The 19,431-nt window shown below is 36.9% G+C and overlaps 1 protein-coding gene and 1 pseudogene across 2 annotated transcripts in view; one reads left to right on the top strand and one right to left on the bottom strand.

Annotated features, from left to right (window-relative positions):
* SLC25A12 (solute carrier family 25 member 12) overlaps nt 1-19,431 on the bottom strand; it is a 91,377-nt gene that overhangs the window by 21,657 nt on the left and 50,289 nt on the right. For both annotated transcript variants that reach the window (XM_027128293.1, XM_027128304.1), the window contains 6 exons: nt 18,712-18,805; nt 17,051-17,135; nt 6,594-6,675; nt 5,152-5,310; nt 1,602-1,654; nt 1,275-1,355 (listed from right to left, as the gene is read on the bottom strand). In XM_027128293.1, coding sequence (XP_026984094.1) covers nt 1,275-1,355; nt 1,602-1,654; nt 5,152-5,310; nt 6,594-6,675; nt 17,051-17,135; nt 18,712-18,805 — 554 coding nt within the window. The remainder of the gene's footprint in view (nt 1-1,274; nt 1,356-1,601; nt 1,655-5,151; nt 5,311-6,593; nt 6,676-17,050; nt 17,136-18,711; nt 18,806-19,431) is intronic.
* LOC113631721 (small nuclear ribonucleoprotein E pseudogene) lies at nt 10,048-10,584 on the top strand (annotated as a pseudogene).

Raw genomic sequence — 19,431 nt, 5'->3', positions numbered from 1 at the left:
ATTACAAATGGAAACAAATAATTAGTTACATGGAACACAGAGAGCATGACTTGGAAGATTTCTGACAAATGTACACAGTGTTGCAGCAAAGCTGAGTTAGGAAATTTCTTAACCAAATTAAAACTAAAACCACTGAGAAAAAGAATATTTATGATACGCAATGGTTCTTTCATTAGAAGAGAAACACTTACAGCATCTAATTGGGATAAAGAGGAGAAACAACAGTAAGAACTAAGCAAAGGTAGTCCTGTCCATTATTTGTCCTACATGAAAAAAGTTAGCCAAAGACATGAGTTTTCTCCCTGAGAATGCACTTGGGCATGTGTGCAGGTATAGCGGCAAATGCACGTAAGTACACATGCGCGCGCGCACGCACACTCACACAAAGGGAGTGCGCCAAGCTACCTCTTCCATAAGAACTTTGGTTGCAGAAAGATGAAGACCCAGGTATGTGCCAGGCTGACAAATATCATGAAGGAGAATCCAGAGCACCCTCTCTCTCTGACCCTCAGGGAATCTTCTCTGAATTAAAAGCTGCAAAGGTCACTGACCTCATCACCTCAGGTTCCACAAGCAACTGAGGAGGGTTTAGCCAAGACTGTCAGCCAAGTCAACTGGAAGCCATTAAGGGTTTCAGGGACAAAATGGACTAAATAAATCTTTAAAAAAATCATGTACTACCAAATGTGAAAGGAACACCACAAATAAGATGAGTTGAGCTGAAAACTTAGATTTGAGAATTGGTCTAAATCCAATGTCATGCTCACACTTTAAAGACAGAATCTCTTTAAAGTTCAGAATTGTCAATAGCTTCAACATAGTTATGGTTGTTTGCTCTGGTCCCTAAAAGGAGGAAAATTATAATTATACCACAATGGCTTACTCAATCCTGCACCTAAAATACAAGGGTCCACTTAATCAGTCACCTCACACTTATTTTAAAGTTCCAGTCAATATAAATATAGGGTAACTCTACCCACTACTCTGTTTTCTGTGGTATTTAAAAAGAAACAGAATTAGAACTCTAAAAAGTGTAAAAGGTAATGTTTTAGGAGCTTCTAAGAATACTACCTCTACAAAAATACTACATCTTTTCGGCCTCAAAACCAGTGAGATTATGCAATGAAATTTAAAAAATGATTCCTTATTATCACTGAGAAAATCTGCTTAGAGTCCCTTGAGTTCAGGGGGCATGTCACTCAGATAGTATATCCAGTGTGCAAAAATCCTAAGGAACATATTTGCCGTGAGAAATCATCAGTATTAATACTTACACAACCTCCAGCAAGGACTTCTGCTAAAAGTGGAATGGAGCCATCTCTCCTGGTAAATTTGTCCCGGACAAAATCATTGACCTAATTAGAAAGACAACATCAGTTAACCAGAATTCCCAATCATTACCTTTAGTAGTACATTACTGGTTTTCCCAAATCAGCAAAATATTTGTCTCATATAAAATTTAAAATTAGCAAATGACTACAAATAAGTTTAAAATTGTACAAGTGCCTTGATAGTGTGCTAGTCTTACCAGCATCAGTTTTCACTTTTGGCTTAATGATAATCTAAACAAAGGACATAAATTCAATGAGAAAGAAACTTACAGTCAGTTTAATGGCCTTTTCTGGAGCAACCCCTATAAGTTGTGGTATCAGACCTAGGTAAACAGAGAGAATCGTTAGCGGTATAGATGTACTAGACGTGAATACACAAGCCCAACAAGGTGGTTTTCCCCATATTATTTACCCATCAAACATTTTAGGGTTTTTATTAAAATGGGAAAAGTGGCTTATCCTAAAAACTATGCATATGTATACAATAATTATTCATGTCAAAACAATGTTATACTTCTTGAGGCTATAAATCCTTTTCTTAAGCATGCCTCCTTTAAAGCCTGGTTATCTAACACCTCCCAAAAAGTATGAGGAAAGAATGGAACCCATGGATCTTGTCTACTCCCAGAACACTGCCAATAGCAGGGAAACCAGATTACCTCCCTTTACAACCAACAACATACTAACGTACACAGACGCGTTAGAGAAGCCAATGTTGTATGCTTGGAAAAGCTCTGCAAAGCGTCCTGTTAAGTAGACCCAGATTTTGCCACAAATCATGCTACCTGCATAATAGCATACAGTGGCTTGGCTAACACAGAAAACCAACTCCCATCATTTTCTCTTTACAGAAACCCAGAATTCAGTACTCATTTATTTAAAAGAAAGCCAAGGGCTTCCCTGGTGGCGCAGTGGTTGGGAGTCCACCTGCTGATGCAGGGGACACGGGTTCGTGCCCTGGTCTGGGAAGATCCCATATGCCGCGGAGCGGCTGGGCCCGTGAGCCATGGCCGCTGAGCCTGCGCGTCCGGAGCCTGTGCTCCGCAAAGGGAGAGGCCGCAACAGTGAGAGGCCCGCATACCGCCAAAAAAAAATAAATAAAAAAATAAAAGAAAGCCAAAACTGCAAAGAAAAATGCAGTTTTAAGTAACATTTAATGGGTATCTTCTACAAGCAAAAACAGCCCATTGTTAGCCTATTTGCTAATATATGTCAAACTTAAGACATTTCAAAAGATTTCTCCTAAAACAAAGGAAATCATTATTCTTAGAAAGTTAAATTTTCCAGGCTGGCTGCAAAAGAAAAAATATATAAACAACTCAACATCTGTAGCTATTCATAGGGCTCAACTTTCTAAAGCACACAGATTATCGAAATCGCTAAAATACATTTTTTGCATACATCTTTTAAAGATGCTAACAATAAACATACTATATCCTTTAAATCACCCAGCCAAGGGGAAGTTATGTATGTGTTTGCATGCTTGCTGCTGATCTTAAGCCTACTTTGAGGACACTGCTGAGTGATTTTCTGCAAGTTGAGAGCCAGCAAGTAATCGTACATACAGCCTACTGTCAGTCAAACTGAATTATCAGTGACAAACACAAATCTGCACACACCTTTAATGGGTAGCAAACTGATTTAAAAGAATAAATCAGCAGATGGCAGTCTTAACTTTCTAACTCTCATGATTATCAGGCCCTATTACTTTTTTTTTTTTTTTTTTTTTGCGGTACGCGGGCCTCTCACTGCTGTGGCCTCTCCAGTTGTGGAGCACAGGCTCCGGACGCGCAGGCTCAGCGGCCATGGCCCACGGGCCCAGCTGCTCCGCGGCATGTGGGATCTTCCCGGACCGGGGCATGAACCCATGTCCCCTGCATTGGCAGGCGGACAATCAACCACTGTGCCACCAGGGAAGCCCTCAGGCCCTATTACTTTTAAGCTGACTCCCATACAACCGTGTCAGCATGTGTGTTTGTTTTACTACTTGTCTCAATAAGGCTCACGGAATTTTAATAAAGTATTGATTTATGTCATTTTATCATTGTTGCCTATAAAGAAATTTAGGCTAGTCTGTCAACAATTTTGTCAATCATCTGACAAAATAATGGACCACTTCTAAGCAATATATGACAATCTCAACAATCACAGTGTTCAGATACAGGACTCCTACAATCTCTCACTTAAAGGACTGATTTTATCAGCTCACATTCTGAATCAAGCTAATGATCCCTCCACACCCTCCACCCCCAACTTGCTATATTGGACCCATTTAATTAACATGACATCTCTCCCAGATGAAATCTTCTGTAAGCATCCATCCATTGAGGAGGCTAAACTGTGAGGTGTATGTCTAGGTTCCTTCTCTTTTAAAGTATACCAAGGAGGAAGAAAGATTCTTACTCAACAAAGAAAGACTGGAGATGTCAAAGAAGCAAACCACCATAGCACCACTTAACCCTCAGATTCCCTATTAAATAAAATCTAGATGTGCAGTGTTTAATACAGTCTAAAACAAGCACTCACATGCACAGATCTGCATTCTAACAATGCACACCTCTTCCCATGGAGTAAATGTCGTACAGCTAGATTTCAGACGGGCTAGAGTTCTGCATATCTGAATAAAATTCATCGCATTCTTTCTCAGGAGCAGGGTATTGAGCCTAGTTTGATTCCAGAACAACTCTCTTCTCTTGTTCTATACAATGTCAAAAATGAACATCCTCATGACCCTCTCCTTCAAGTATAAGTATATTAGAACTACATTTTCACTTGAGTATCTGCACATAATGCCAATCAGAAGTGTTTTTCCTCCTGGTCATGAGCATAAAGCTTTGCTCAGGCCCAGTTTTTCTTTCCGAGGAAGAGGTTCTAAGCCAAACAGTTCAGCAGAGCTCAGAATGAGCTCAGGATTAATGGGACTGTGTGTGCGAACAAACAAGTACAGTAAATTACATAAATGCCCTGGAATTGAGCATGTAGAAAGTTTTTCAAAGAATTTCAAGTGGCGCCCAAAGGGATTAAAAAATTAATCTCCCTCCCAAAGGAAACACTAAATTCTAATGTGAAAACATGTACATGAAAGTCTCCCTCTCCTAAGAGAACAAGTTCCTACAAAGCCGATGGGGGTGGGGAGAATTCTGCATGGGGTTGCTGCCTCTGATGCCGATAGCAGTGTGCTCAGCTTAGAGTTGGTGGTAACATTCCCTGCAAAAGAAAATCTCTCTGCTTCCACTCAGTGCCTCTGAACTACAGGGAGAAAAGGAGCAAGAATAAGATTTGGAGCAAAAAGGTTTTCTTTTCTTTCTTTCTTTCTTTTTTTTTTTTTTAACCTTCAGATGACTCACTGGTCTCCCTGGAAGAGACAAAAATGTGCAATATTTCTTTCAGGTGAAACAAACAGAGTGTAAACTCACCTTCAAGTGGCAGCCTGGTTTCTATTTCACAGAGGAGAGATATATTTTTCCTCTCTAATTCTTTGAGAAAAGAAGCTCTCTATTTCTTAGCTGTCATCCTCGTATTCCACCTGCAGACATGTGCCTTAGTTTGTAAGAGCATGGTGACCACCATAGACCCATGCTGGGGAAAACACAGGCTTTAGATTGCAGGAAGAAGAAATAAAGACCTTGTCTGCAGACTAATATTGCTAGTTACCAGCAAGAATGTAAAAAGGGAAATGAGCAAGGAGGAAATAAAAGGAGAGAAACAGCCCTAGTCTGACTGAAAAGGCTATGCACTGATTTTCACAATCAGTGAGTCTGAAACCTGCTGCTGGTGAGATAAACTCACTAACTTCAGCAGCTGAGATCTGCTTGCTCACCTCGGTAGAGTCCAAAGAAGCCCTCGTAACGCAAGACTTTCTTAAAACAGTCAAAGCTGTTTTTGTACATCAGCTCCCCGACAACAGAGCCGGTGCCACGCTGATTCTGCATGCGGGTCTTCACCAGGTCTATAGGGTACACCGCGGTGGCTCCCACAGCTACAAACGAAAACAATTGTTAGGCTTAAAAGAGAGCACAATTAAACGGAGAATCTGTAAGGACAACAAATCTCTAAATCAAAGGACTAGAAAACAGAACACAGTATATATCCTCGCCAAAGAGATTTTACGTAATTTTCCCTTCTTCCATACACAGCTGAAGGATCACAGGCTAGCAACCACTGGGATCCATAAATACAGCTGCTTCAGAGAACAACTGTAATGGATTTTCAAGTCATCACCAACATTAGATAATCAACACTCAATTTCCTTTAACAACATTAAACTCTTATATATAACATATTTCTTTATATTTTCCATTAAATGCCTACATATTATACCAGTTACCTCTTAAAATAACTATATATCTACACATAGGTGGCTGCAATTTTAAAATTTAGTTTACTACAGCATTTTGGTAAATTAACCTTAGTTACAACTATAATATTGGAACCAAATCTCAACATGACCCTCCCCCTACTCACAGCATTCGGTTTATAAAAATAAAAAGCCTGGGCTTTAGAATTTCTCAGGGACTGAAAAATTTATAACATGAATTAGAGTATTATATTTTTCAACTGTTGAAAACCAAAACATGCTTTGCAACTTCTAAAACAGATTGAAAAGAAAAAATAATAGTTTCATCAGTTTAGACTTCTTTTGAAAAATCATAAGTATTTTAATCACACCACTAGGTTCTTCTCAATAAAGCAACTTCAGATTTTATACATTTTCTGTGAAGAGATTTAAGCAAAAAAAGCCTCTCAAATTTTGCCCAGGAGCAGGGAAGAGAGGTTCATTTTAACAAATAACCTTCAAGTCTAGATATTCTTCAGCCAGTAAAAGATGAGGTGGGGGGGGGGAAACAAGCAGAAAAGCAAAAGCGAATCTCTGTGAGAGGTTGTTTTATTTCATAAGGTTCTGGAATTTGTACCCCAAATCTTGATCTCTTACCTGCCCTCACTCCTAACACCAGAAACACAGTCTTATTCTCCATTTCTTCGTACTGGCTTTAACCAGTATAATTAAGGGGAGTGCAGCACGCATCCAAGACTTTCACATGATTACAGAGGTTTTGTCTTGAAGACAGACTGGAGCCAGAGGGGCCACGGCTGTGCTATGACAAGTCCTCTGATCGTAGGTAAAAATAAAGAATACTTCAGAAAGCCCTGCAGTCGTGACCCTTGGGAACAATGAACTGAACCTTTGCTGATCTGTCCCGGTCTAGTGAGATAATATTACATGAACGCAAGCTTGAAACAGCACATAGACATGTCACTCACCTCCAGCAACTGAGCCCAGAGTGAATCTGTAAGCAGACTCGGCAATCTGGAGCCAGACAGGCCTGCCTAAACTGTGAGATTGCTGTGGGGAAGAAGAAAACATGTGAAAAATTTTGGAAAAGCATACGGCGAATGAAAAAAGCTATAATTTGGCTGTGTTAAGATTTTGAAATAGATACTCCTATTATTAGCATTTAAAACCCATATCTGGCCAAACAGACACAGTAGCTTTTTCCCCCCATTTGCACGAGCCTATTAACGCCTCATTTAGCTGCTACTACTGGGGAATACACTATCATTCTACAGAAGTGAATCTTTCAGGTAAGTAAATATTTCAGGTTTAAAATCATTTCCCCCTTCTTTACTTTAACCAACTTAGAATTTTAAAATCTTTCTAAAATGTATAGAAACTATCGCGATTCCTAAATCAGATAATATTCATCATAATTTTCCGCCTATGATGACTGAAGGTCAACATATTCAAGCGTCCATCAATTTCTGCATCGAGATCTAACGCAGCTGTTTGTGCTATCTTCCCACGCTTGACAACTATTACTTCTTTTACCAACAGCCTCCTAGTTTGATTTTGCCGCTTCTCATCTGTCAGGGCTGGAGAAATCACATAACCAGAATTGTTAGGATTATATGTAAAGCAAGGTCAAGGACTTCTCTTTTGGGCTAAAGTGAAAAACTTTAATAGCTGCTATTTCAAGGGTTCAGAGCCTTTGCCCCTTTATTTGAGGCTTTGAAGCTCAACCACTGAGGTTATCAATAGATAAGTATAGTATTTCTCACCTATGCTACTGAGCATTTGCTCTCCTAGACCTATGTATTCCTCAACTCTGCCTACGCAAAGAAAACACCTGAGGGACCTTAAAATATATATCCCTGAGGCCTGGGGTTTATAAATTTTTAAAAGGCTTCAAATCATTCTGCTGTGTAGTTAGGTTGAGAACCACTGTCCTAGCCATGTTTGCAGTTCTAACATAAAATCTATGTTGAAAATAAAGCTAATGGGAAAAACCTATTGTGGTTCAGAATGTTATTTCATTGGTACCCCACAGCATAAAGGACTTGAAATAATTTGTCTATATTAGTGTGTCAGTCTTGGTCTTTAATATTTTCATTATGAAAATAACAGTTATGTGTATAAACAGTCTGAAGTAAAGGAATAAAATACTGCTTTATCATAAGAAAACTTGAAAAATAGCAACTTGAATGAGCTTTCAAAACACAGCATAATAAAAATGTTTAGATACTCTCACTAGAATAATTTAGAATAATTTAATGGAGAGGGACTCCTTGCCTAAAATCTAAAGAAAGAAAAAAGTAAGCTAGTCTACTCTCATTTGCTTTCATTTGTACAATCTCTTCAAAGTTCAATTAAGGAAGCTAAATATGGCAAAACCAGATATTTATAAACAATTTGGGAAGCAGCCTACAGAAAGGTTTTATCTGTCTTCTTGTTTTGTAAATTTTGCACCACAGTAAGTATCATTTCTGTTTGAACAAAAGCATCTGATATCTAAATATTTAACGTTTGATTGTGATCTCTGTAGGCAGAGATCTTTAAAAGCTCATTATGCTTGTCATAGTGTTGTGGTTCAATATATTCTATAGTGAAGGAAAATAAGTAATGTTTGATGAAAAGTCAATAAGAAACCCTTGGAAAATCTGGCAATTAGTCAAACACCATTACTTCAAACAAAATCACTACATATTTTATAAATGTCAACTGTCCCAATATACCAACTTTACTATGATGAAATTAGGTGAAAGCATACATCTATTATATCCAAAACTGAATTTAATACATGGAAGAAACCATCATAAAAAAAGGCGAAAAACTGCACAAAGACATAATCATGATTTTGTAGGGAATACATTTTTTTCCTAGCAAGTTAGCCCAAGCAACTGCATGGCCATCCATTACGTTTGATCTACATGCTGTAACAAAGGTGAGCAATTAACAATTTAATATTGATATTTTATTTGAAATTTAATAAGGGAAAGAGAATATTTTAACAAAACCTTGAGTATAAGCCTAATTTTGACTCATTCACAGAACAGCAAAAAATATGCCGTCCACAAAGATATTTTTTTGTTCCATTTATTACTATGATAATAATACTAACTTTAGACTGTTTAGAGATTTGTTGTCCCCCAAAAGGTGAAAGTACTTGACCAAGCACTCAGGACTGTTGCCCTGATGCAGCCCTCAGGGGTCCAGTGTTTTTCAATCTTCTGTAAATAAATTCCCTTGTGAGACCATAGAAGGATGCTTTACTCTCAGCAATTTCTAACCACAGTGAGACCACACTGTACTATTTTGCCAGTCAGTCCACTATACATACAAAGGTAAGATGGCCACACTATGGACAGGACAGGCGACTTGCCAAAGGTCTCACTGTGAAATAGGGAATAAGCAGAGCAACGGCCCCTGTCACTCCACTGCATTCTCCATTATAACTGAACACTCGTGCCAGGCAAAGATTGTAAGCACTTAACTCCAATATATGATTTCATTTATAAATTATATGCATGTTTTACTGTACTAATTATATACATAAAAATCTAATATATATTACTAAATTACATATAATATACATCTAAACATACAAAAATAGAAATTATAAAATAATGAGATGAAATAAAATGATTTTTTTAAATTTAATTTTGCATTTATTAATGTAAAACCCTTCTCGGTATCACTTTAAAATATTATATTAACTGAATATGCTTCAGTTAGTTTTTCAAATATTGATTGAACACAATGCGGGTAATGAGTTAATTCTGATACTCTGTTTCAAAGACAATCCAGTTGAAAACAAACGCAATCTGTATCTCTGAGGTAAAGATGATGTTCAACATCACACATTTTAAAGAAATTCAAGTTATGGCATTTTGGCTTAGATTTTAAAATCTTTTATAACCAATGTGGCTGTTATACTACCTATATAGCATATATGTTTTTAACTTCTAAAAATGCACACATAAAACTTTTTTTCCGAAATCAAAGTTTCTCAGTCACAAAACTGGGTGAAAATAAATCCATTCTCGTAGATTATGAATTATTTTCAACCATGACTCCTTTCAAAAGAATATGTTAAATTTAAAACTCACCGACTAAAAAGAGCTATGGTCCCAAATATGAATCAAGTATTGGGGAGGGGCAAGATAAGGGTATGGGTCATATGATATCACTGATATGTGGAATCTAAAATACAACACAGGGCCTTCCCTGGTGGTCCAGTGGTTAAGACTCCATGCTTCCACTGCAGGGGGCACAGGTTTGATCCCTGGTCAGGAAAATAAGATTCTGCACACCATGCGGCACAGCAAAAAAAACCAACCAAACAAACAAAAAACCCCGACACAAATGAACATTATCTACAAAACACAAACAGACTCACAGATACAGAGAACAGACTTGTGGTTGCCAAGGGGGCCAGGGGGTGGGGAGGGGGGACAACTGGGAGTTTAGGATTAGTGGATGTAAACTATTATATATCAGATGGATAGAGTGTGTGGGATAGTGTGGTCTTTGTGAGCTTCCACCATGGCGTACCGGGGCCAGGGCCAGAAGGTGCAGAAGGTGATGGTGCAGCCCATTAATCTCATCTTCAGATACTTGCAAAATATATCTCGGATTCAGGTGTGGCTTTATGAGCAAGTGAATATGCGGACACAGGGCTGTATCACTGGTTTTGATGAGTATATGAAGCTCGTATTAGATGATGCAGAAGAGATTCATTCTAAACCAAAGTCAAGAAAACAACTGGGTTGGATCATGCTAAAAGGAGTTAACATTATTCTGCTCCAAAGTGTCTCCAACTAGAAATGATCAATGAAGTGAGAAATTGTTGAGAAGGCAATGCAGTTTGTTTAGGTGTCCTTTGTTAGAAGTGTAACTCTAAAGCATTTATTTATATTGTTTTGCTCACCTTTATGTTATTACCAGATGACAATAAATGCTGTGGGATTGTTTTTATTTTTAAAAAAATGGATAAACAACAAGGTCCTACTGTATAGCACAAGGAACTATATTCAATATCCTGTGATAAACCATAATGGAAAAGAATATGAAAAAGAATATATATATGTATAACAGTCACTTTGCTGTACAGCAGAAATTAAACACAACGTTGTAAATCAACTACACATCAATGAAATTTTTTAAAAAACTAAAAACAAAGGGAGGGTAAGTGAGTAAGAGACACAAGCTACTATGTATAAAATAAATAAGCAACAAGGATATATTGTACAGCACAGGGAAATATAGTCATTATTTTATAACATTAAATGGAGTATAGTTTATAAAAATACTGAATCACTATGTTATATACCTGAAATTAACGTAATATTGTAAATCACCTATACCTCAATTAAAGAAAGAATCAAGTAACCACTAATTCTCTTATTCATACAAAAGCTTTCTCCTGTGTTCAAGCACATATATTTTCTTTATATGCTCTTCCTTTAAAGAATCTTTATAAGCCCTAAAAAATCCTATGAAAACTGTAGGATTATACTGTCTTTAATTCTTAGCTAAAAACATCTCTAACTATAAATACCCAAATGCCTTTTGAAAATGCCACCTCTGCCCTTATTAAATTGCATCCTATTTTTTAAAAAACATACAATATACAGTTACTAAGGGTTTTTTTTTTAGGCTTAGCTATCACTATAACTATGGTTCACTTATATTCAGGTATGTAAATTAATATAATTAATGCTATGGATTTCATTTCATGAATATTCATAAGTAGAATGCTACTGTAGCTGTCATCTCTATTAATGACTGTACTGAATTTTTTAGCATTTAGGCTGAAAGAAAATCTCAGCACTAAGAAGATCACCTACCGTGAGCAAATGGGCCAAAGGAAAAGGCACTCTTTTCCTTAAGGTTATGATTATGATCATGGTGATATTTAACAAGATTAATTAAGTGTTTTTCAAAGCAAAATAAGAGTTGAAAATCTTAAATGATTTTACACCTGCTGCCTAAGCATGTGTGTATGATAGGAAATGAGGAAATGGCTCGAGAGCTCATTGAGAGAGGAGAAAGTTCTTGTACTTTGTTGTTAAATGTAACTTATCCTATAAATGAGAATTAGATAAGGCAAGATCATGTCAGTTAACAAGTCAGGCACCCTGCCCAACCAAGCCGCTTCATGGAGTATGCCAACCCAACGATGAGAACTCCCTCTTCCAAATGGCACACTATTGACGGACAGAAGGAAAGGAAGGAAAAGCTGAAGTCTTTTATACTGAGCATGGGTTGTGGCGGGAGAGGGGAAGTAGACTTTACACCAACTAAAATGTATGACTGTAACAGCAAAATAAGCTTAGGGAAAATAAAATTCTTTTGTCTGCAAATCACATCTATGAATTTAGTATGCCTGAATTTGAATTCCATACTCTTGGCCTCATAAAACAAGATTAAAACCCAAAGCTGTGACGATATATACTTTTTTCTCAGTGAGAGGTGAGGTTAAATTGTGTTAGAGACTGTAATAAGTCTTTAATTCTAATACTTTAAATGAGGTAAATGGCTAATAAATACATAAATAAAACTAGTATAGAAACCCAATCGCCTCCTTTTTGAGAACAGATTTCCATTTATGGTAAAACTATTGCAGATGACAGAGGTTAAAAGTTCCAAAAAAAAGAAAAGAGTAAGTGGATTGTAACGCTTTCTCTTTACTCATGAAAACAAAGTTCTCAAGAAGGTCCATTAGAATGCAAAACACACAAAGAGACAAACTCCTATTTGTCTAAGAAATGCTATATAGAAAACAGAGAGAAAAATCATTCTAATAATGTTCTGATAGAACCCAAGCCAGCTTATATTCCAAAAGTTCTTTGTGTGAGTGGTCTGTAGCTTGAATGTAATTTCCCATAGAAACAAAACTTTTAAAAAAAAGTATTTATATGCCCAAGCAGGTCCATCATCGATAATTTACCCCATATAGTTGAAAAAGCAATTACGTGGTATACAGTAAAGAAAAAAGAAAAGAAGTTGCCTACTCATTCTCACATTGGGCTAGATAGAATTGGTCTTTAACCTCCAAAGCACTTCATGCTTCAAAAATGTCACATCCTCTTCTCTCTGCAACCCACCTCCTTTTATTTAACCCATTTTACCCAATTAAAAATTTCCAATTTTCTCACTGGTCATCTCTATACCACAACATATTTACCCATTCTACTATGGACACTTACTGCAAATAATGCTGCTATATACATTGTTGCATGTTCCTTTTAATGTACTTATTCCTGTTAGGGACTACACCTGGGAGAGGAACTGTCAGGTCACAGGATATATGTCTCTTCAATTGTAGCTGATACTCCCAAATAGTTTCCAAAGTTGTGACGCCAGAAGTTTCTGACAGTTCCCATTCCTCCACCTCCTAAACAACACTTGCCATTGTCAGAGTATAATATCGGCCAATCTGGATAGTATAAAACAGCATCTAATTGTAGTTTTAATGTGTATTTTTTTCTGTTTACTAATGATGCTGAACTAACTTCCCATCCCCTCCCCTCCCCTCCTCTTCCCTTCCCCATTTGGATATCTTCTATCTTTCCCTTTTGTGTAGCCTGTCTTTTCACCCTTTCAGTGATATGTTTTAATGAACAAAGGTTCTTAAATTTAATGAAGTTCAAGTTATTAATCGTTTTCTTTATGACAGGTATTTTGTGCCCTGTTTGTGAAATCTTTGCTTATCTCTCGATTATGAATATAATCTCCTATGTTATCTTCTCTAAGCTCTCAAGTTTAGAACATCCCAACTGGAACGTACTTTTGTGTATGGTATGGGGTGAGAATTTTTTTTTCTATATGATATATATCAGTCATAATTTAAAAAAAAATACAACGTAGAATTTCAGCCAGCACAAAAATTTTAAAAGCAAAACATTTCAGGGAATAAAGAAGAAAATACAAAGATATAATTCTTCCTCACTTTCCATCCCCTTCCACCTAAGGAAAGTGGATGAAGGTGGATGAAGGAGTTGTGTCATGTCTATATTTGAGCCCAACTTGGAGTTTGCTCAGATAGCTTTCTCGTATTTAGCAACAATAACAACAACTGTAACAGCAGTTAACATTTATTGCATGCTTACTAGGTGTAAGTGCATTATCTCATGTAATTCTCACAATAACCCTATGAGATGGATACTACTGTCCCTTCTTAATAAATGAGGAAACTGAGAAAGGAAAGATGTTACATAATCAGTCCCCAAGTTCTTAACCTCTGCCTCTCTCATAACTTCTATTTCTGAACTCACAGATTCTCCATCATGCATATGTGCTTTCATAACAACTTTCATAGATTGAGATAACAACAAAACATGCCTTCCTTCCTATTTTTTTGTTTTTGTTTTTGGGTTTTTTTTGCGGTACACGGGCCTCTCACTGTCGTGGCCTCTCCCGTTGCGGAGCACAGGCTCTGGATGCGCAGGCCCAGCGACCATGGCTCACGGGCCCAGCCGCTCCGTGGCATGTGGGATCTTCCTGGACCGGGACATGAACCCGTGTCCCCTGACTCGGCAGGCGGACTCCCAACCACTATGCCACCAGGGAAGCCCCTTCCTATCTACATACAAAATGTAAATAATCATGTATTCATATTTGGTAGTATAGAAAAAATAAGAGAATCAAAAATGTCTTCTGAAAGTGACATGGAAACAGTTATGGTTAGCACTAATGTAATTCTGTGGCTTAGAGAATTTTAAAAGACAAGTCAGTCACTAAAATTGAAGTCTATATGGCTGCCTTAGAATGCCTCATAAATCTAAAATACGTTAACTGAAAAAACCTGTTTCTAGATTGAAACCTGCAGAAAGTTTATTACTTTGTTTGCTATAATAACTTAGGCATATTTTTATATTATTCTACTTGGGTCCTAGCCTATATTCCTTACATAGCTTTTAATGTTACAAGGAAAAAGGAAGATATACTAAAATTTTTGAAAAAGAAAAAAAATCTATTGATTCACATAACTTTTACAGAATGCAAGAACTTAAAGGATTCTTAGAAATATCTGCAGGTACTAATTTTACTAAATGAGAAAGTGAGGCCCACAGAAACTTGTACCAGATGCCAAGGACAGTAAAGGTCAGAATTACAATGGATATAACTGGGGATATTAACTTGAATCCCTCTTAAATAATCTTCATAAATCTATTTCTATGAAATTCTAAAAATTATTTATGACTTCTTTGAGTTTTATTTTCCCAGGTGTTGTTTTTACCCTAATTTACAGGGAAAAAACAGATTTAAAATCTTCATTTTATTTCTCTGTTCCTAACCCTCAGCAATAAGACTACCCAATCTAGCTGATATGTGAAAGGAAAAATAATACAGTCTCTGACCTTCCTCCTTTGAGACCAATGTAAGAACACCCAGGATCTCTACATGCTCTCTGGAGACTGCAGATCCCTGTGCCATCCTACTGTTAGAGAAAAGGCAGAGAAGGCACTCTACCACCATCCTGGATGCCAATCAGAAACAAAGGGTAAGAAGAGTTAGTAGTGGTTTTTATCACTGCCCATTTTCTAAGTATCTGACAAGAGCTTTGAGGCCATCCATGCCAGCATAAAAAGCACCCGTGCTGCCACTGAAGGCAAATCATCTTCGAATCTGTCTTCAAAACAATTTCCAACAGTATCAGAATTACATCACCTTCCTAAGGAATCAGAAATATGAGCGACACAGACTTAGGGCGCCAAAGATTACAAAAGTAACTTTCATTTATGGCCTCCAGGAAAATCGCTAGGGGCAAGAAAGGCAGGTAAAACAAAAAAGAGTGGCAGAAAGGCTTAGAAAGGAGGAAATGAGTGGGTTTTTTTAATTCATCACATTGTTTTTAATAAGCTAAATGAGATATTCCCCAGTTACAAATATTAAGGACACCCCCAAGGAAAGCTCTATTAATAGACCTGTAACACTAAAAAGTATCTCCTTTTGAAATGCAATTTTTTCAAACTTCAAGAATAAATTTTTATAAATGTGTACTACAATATATGAAATTAAATTCAGTAAGAACTCTAAATATTTCAATACATCTCAAATTTTAAATAATTTTATTAAATTTTACTATAAATCAATGAATTGGAATAAATCCATCTATTTTTTTTAAAGGATCTGAGAACGTGTAACGAAAAGAAACTCTGATGTCAGCAGATAAGAGTTTTTTGCTACTAAAGAGGGTAAATCACAGTGAGTTACAGATATATTTTAATTTACACACATCAAGCAAAGTATTAACATAAAATGCAGATATAAAAGCAATTATTTTCCATTTTCAATTTACTTACCTGACTACAAAAGTTCTTGTTTATTTTACAAAGAAAAGCTGGAAATTCTAATTCATTTCAGAGGCAGAACCATCATTCCATGGAGTTCAAGTAGAAGAAAGATTTGCTACTGAAACTTCCCACAGTGAACCACACTTAAATACCTAGATCTTCCACTAGCACATGTGGCTATTCAACAGTGTGGTAGCAGTAAAGAAAAAGCAGACTTGGTCTCTTTCCATGGCATGCCCATGTAGCTTTCTTCTCTCTCTTCTTGTCTCCTGTCTTCATCCCCCCTCTCCCCACACCCTCTCCATATCTCCTAGCCTCAAAGGGCATCACAGTCTCCCAAAGAATCATGAGGGACACGGGTCTCATGTGTATTAGACAAGGACTAGCCCTCCTATAACCCTCACCACCCCCCGCAACCAAAACTATATGACCATTGCTGCAACTGAGGCTTCCTCCAAATGCTCCAGAAGTAGGGCTTCAGTTTAAATCAGATTTTTATAAAACTGCTCCATTCCACTATTCAAGGTAATATCATGGGGTTTATTTTCCTACCAAGACAGTATTTTTGAAACCAGAAATAAGACTGCATTAACTTTATAGGACTCAGAGCTATTGTTTTTATCACTCAAACAAAAAACTAATATTATCAAAAATGTAATAATAATCAAGGTTTTCCTTCTGATTCATTAATTAGATAGTTTTCCTGTGTTACTGTTGTAATCTATAAGACACATTCTCAGAAAGATTTATTTCAGTGAAGGAATGTTTTGTATTTTAAAAACCCTATAAATATCAGTTTAATGATACAAAATGAACTTAACACTTATCTTTCAATGTCACTAGACAAATGAAAGGAAAAAACTGCTACTCCTAGGGGGAGGGAAGCCAAGCCCATGTATGTCTGCACTCTTATTTTCCTCATCTTAATAAGCTAAAAGAAAAAACCACAAACATAAATCTAGTTGCTCCATAAAATACTCTGGGAGGGTAAGGGTAAAAGTTCTATAAAGGTAGTCTTTGAGCTAAGTAAAGTCTTTCTGTAAAGCAGTTTTTAATTTTCATAGGTTCAGGAGCCTGAGGCTGTCATGTACATATTACTTCGGCATTTTTGAAGGTGATTCTGTTTATGAGACTCCTCCTACCTGTCTCTGAAGTTCTGCCAGGTTGTAAGGTAAGGCCGCCTCAGCCAATGGGGCTATTCTCTCAATATCTGCCAAAGTCAAGCGCCTTCAGGCAAAAACACAGGAAAGAAAGAACTGTTAGATACCAACAAACTCCTCATACTAAGATCATCTTTCTTCAGAAAAAAAGAGGGTAAAACGAACTATGGTTTAAAAGTAGTATTTCTCTATGCACACAGATCATTTTAGTGAGAGAAATAAAAAAAACTTCAGACACTGCTTGCCACACAAAAAGCAAAAGACTCTAAAGAAATAATGTGGAGTACACAAATTTAATGACTCCAAAGACAGATAATAAAATTAAAGAAATAATTCTTGCCAGAAGCAAAGTATAAACATTGACAGTTCATACACACATGCATTAAATATGCATAAGTGCAAAGTCTCTTGAGAAGGATAAAAATAAGTGATAAATACTGGTTGTCTTTAAGGGGAAAAGGGAGAAGGGTAGAAGGGAAACATTTTTACGGCATGCTCTTTTAAACTCTTAAGAGTTTTGAACTACGCGAATGCACTACTGTTTCAAAAAAATTTTACTTTAAAATAAGTACATTCCCTGAACTGGCTAGTACATCACGTCAGATCCAGTTTTGAGAAGCACTTTTTGAAAGCGTTTATTATCATGGAGGTATAATACCTTTGCTAAAAATGTGAATTCTAGATGGATGAGACATGGCCTGATAGTTCATGTCAATCACCAAAGACGGGCTGGCTTATCCAGTCTCATCTCCAGCTCAACAATTCATTATGTAGCAGGAAGGTAATAAATCATCTATGTACACTCAACTTCTATTAGTCTTCAGTTCTAGGGTTAAAACCCATTTTTTCAGATATGCCTACACTTAAGTAACTACTACAGGTGACTAATAAAATCTGATCACTTAGCAGATCACACAGGTCCTACTGGTGCCCAAAGACAAGGGTTTTTCGTCTGGATTTGCATGAGATTTTGCAAATTAAATACTCTCTATGTGCTTTGGGTTTTCTCAATCAATAAAACAGAGGCATAAAACATCTGAGCTTAACTATGATGATAATGTCACAGGCATATTTCAAGAAAATGATACTCTCCAACACAAAATGGTATACACTGTTTAGTAAAATCCCCATTCACAATGAATCAAAAAGATTATAAGATTCCTGAACATGTACTTCAATTTATTTTAAACTTAGGCAGATGTCCACTAATCACTAAAAATTCCTAACACCTCTAGAGTCCAGATTAAATCAATTTTTCTGTCCCTCTCTTACTTTTTGTCACTTCCCTCTCCCCCTCCTCTATCATTTTTCTTCCTTTCCCGTTTCCCTCTCTCACACCTTACTCCCTTTCAACCGCTTACTCCCTTTCTTTTCACCCTCTCTCTCCATTTCTTCCCTCCCTTTTTTCTTCCCCTCCTCTCTCTTTTTTCCCCTCTTGTCCTCTTTCCCTTTCCCTCCCTCCATCTCCCCCTATCTTTAGTCTGTCTTCATCTGTCTCTCCTTCCTCCCCTGTTTCTCTTATCTGTCTCTCTCTCTTTCTTGAAATGTATATACTGAATAAACTATTGTTTAAAAGAACACCACTGCTTCACGTTAAAATAACTGTCCTAAAAAATATCATGAAGAATTATTGGAATAGTTACCCTGTAGCATTATATAAGTCTGCAAGCTGGTACAGGATATCAATTTCTAGTGGGGTGACTTGTCCATAGCGTATGGCACTCTGGGCAAATTCCTCTGGAAGAAAAAGAAAATATTTTAAAATCTTAGAAGATTCTTAACATATAACAAACTTCTACCTTAACCAACTACTATCTGAAAGCTAAAAACATTTCAGTATTATTTTAAAAGGCTAAAACTGAATTTCAATGTCTAAGTTCAATTATATAGAAATAACCACAAAAGTATGAAAGGTGGCAAAAGATAAAATGTTAAGATGATGAAACAGTAAAAGCAGATAAAGATAAATTAGCTTCAGAGATAAAACAATCTCTTTAGGATCCTCTCTCTTGTCTTGTTTATTTGATTTGGTCTCCAGAGTTACAAGACAAAAGAATTGGCTCTTCTCCAGTCACCTAAAACTTCCCACTACAATTCAGCAAAAGGAGTAGGCTTGCCCATCTTTCTGTGGCAACTCCTTCCTCATACAAACAAGCCACTGCCACTAACCTGTTTGACAGACTGGGCCAAGGTTCTTTTCAAAACTGTCAAAGCCACTTTTCCATTCCTGACCTCAGCATCCCATTAAATCCACCTGAACTTCTGGAGACCATTATGACCCAAGTGAAGCATACATACATGGTAACATACTTTCTAGACCTGGCTTCAGAGTAGTAAACTTAGACCAACCTCATTCCCTAGAT

Source organism: Aethalodelphis obliquidens, unplaced genomic scaffold (genome assembly GCF_003676395.1).
Source record: "Aethalodelphis obliquidens isolate GAN/ISIS:26980383/991018 unplaced genomic scaffold, ASM367639v1 scaffold2, whole genome shotgun sequence".
NCBI classification, from domain to species: Eukaryota; Metazoa; Chordata; class Mammalia; order Artiodactyla; family Delphinidae; genus Aethalodelphis; species Aethalodelphis obliquidens.
The sequence above is the reverse complement of the archived record's forward strand: the minus strand, read 5'-3'. Positions and strand labels throughout refer to the sequence as shown.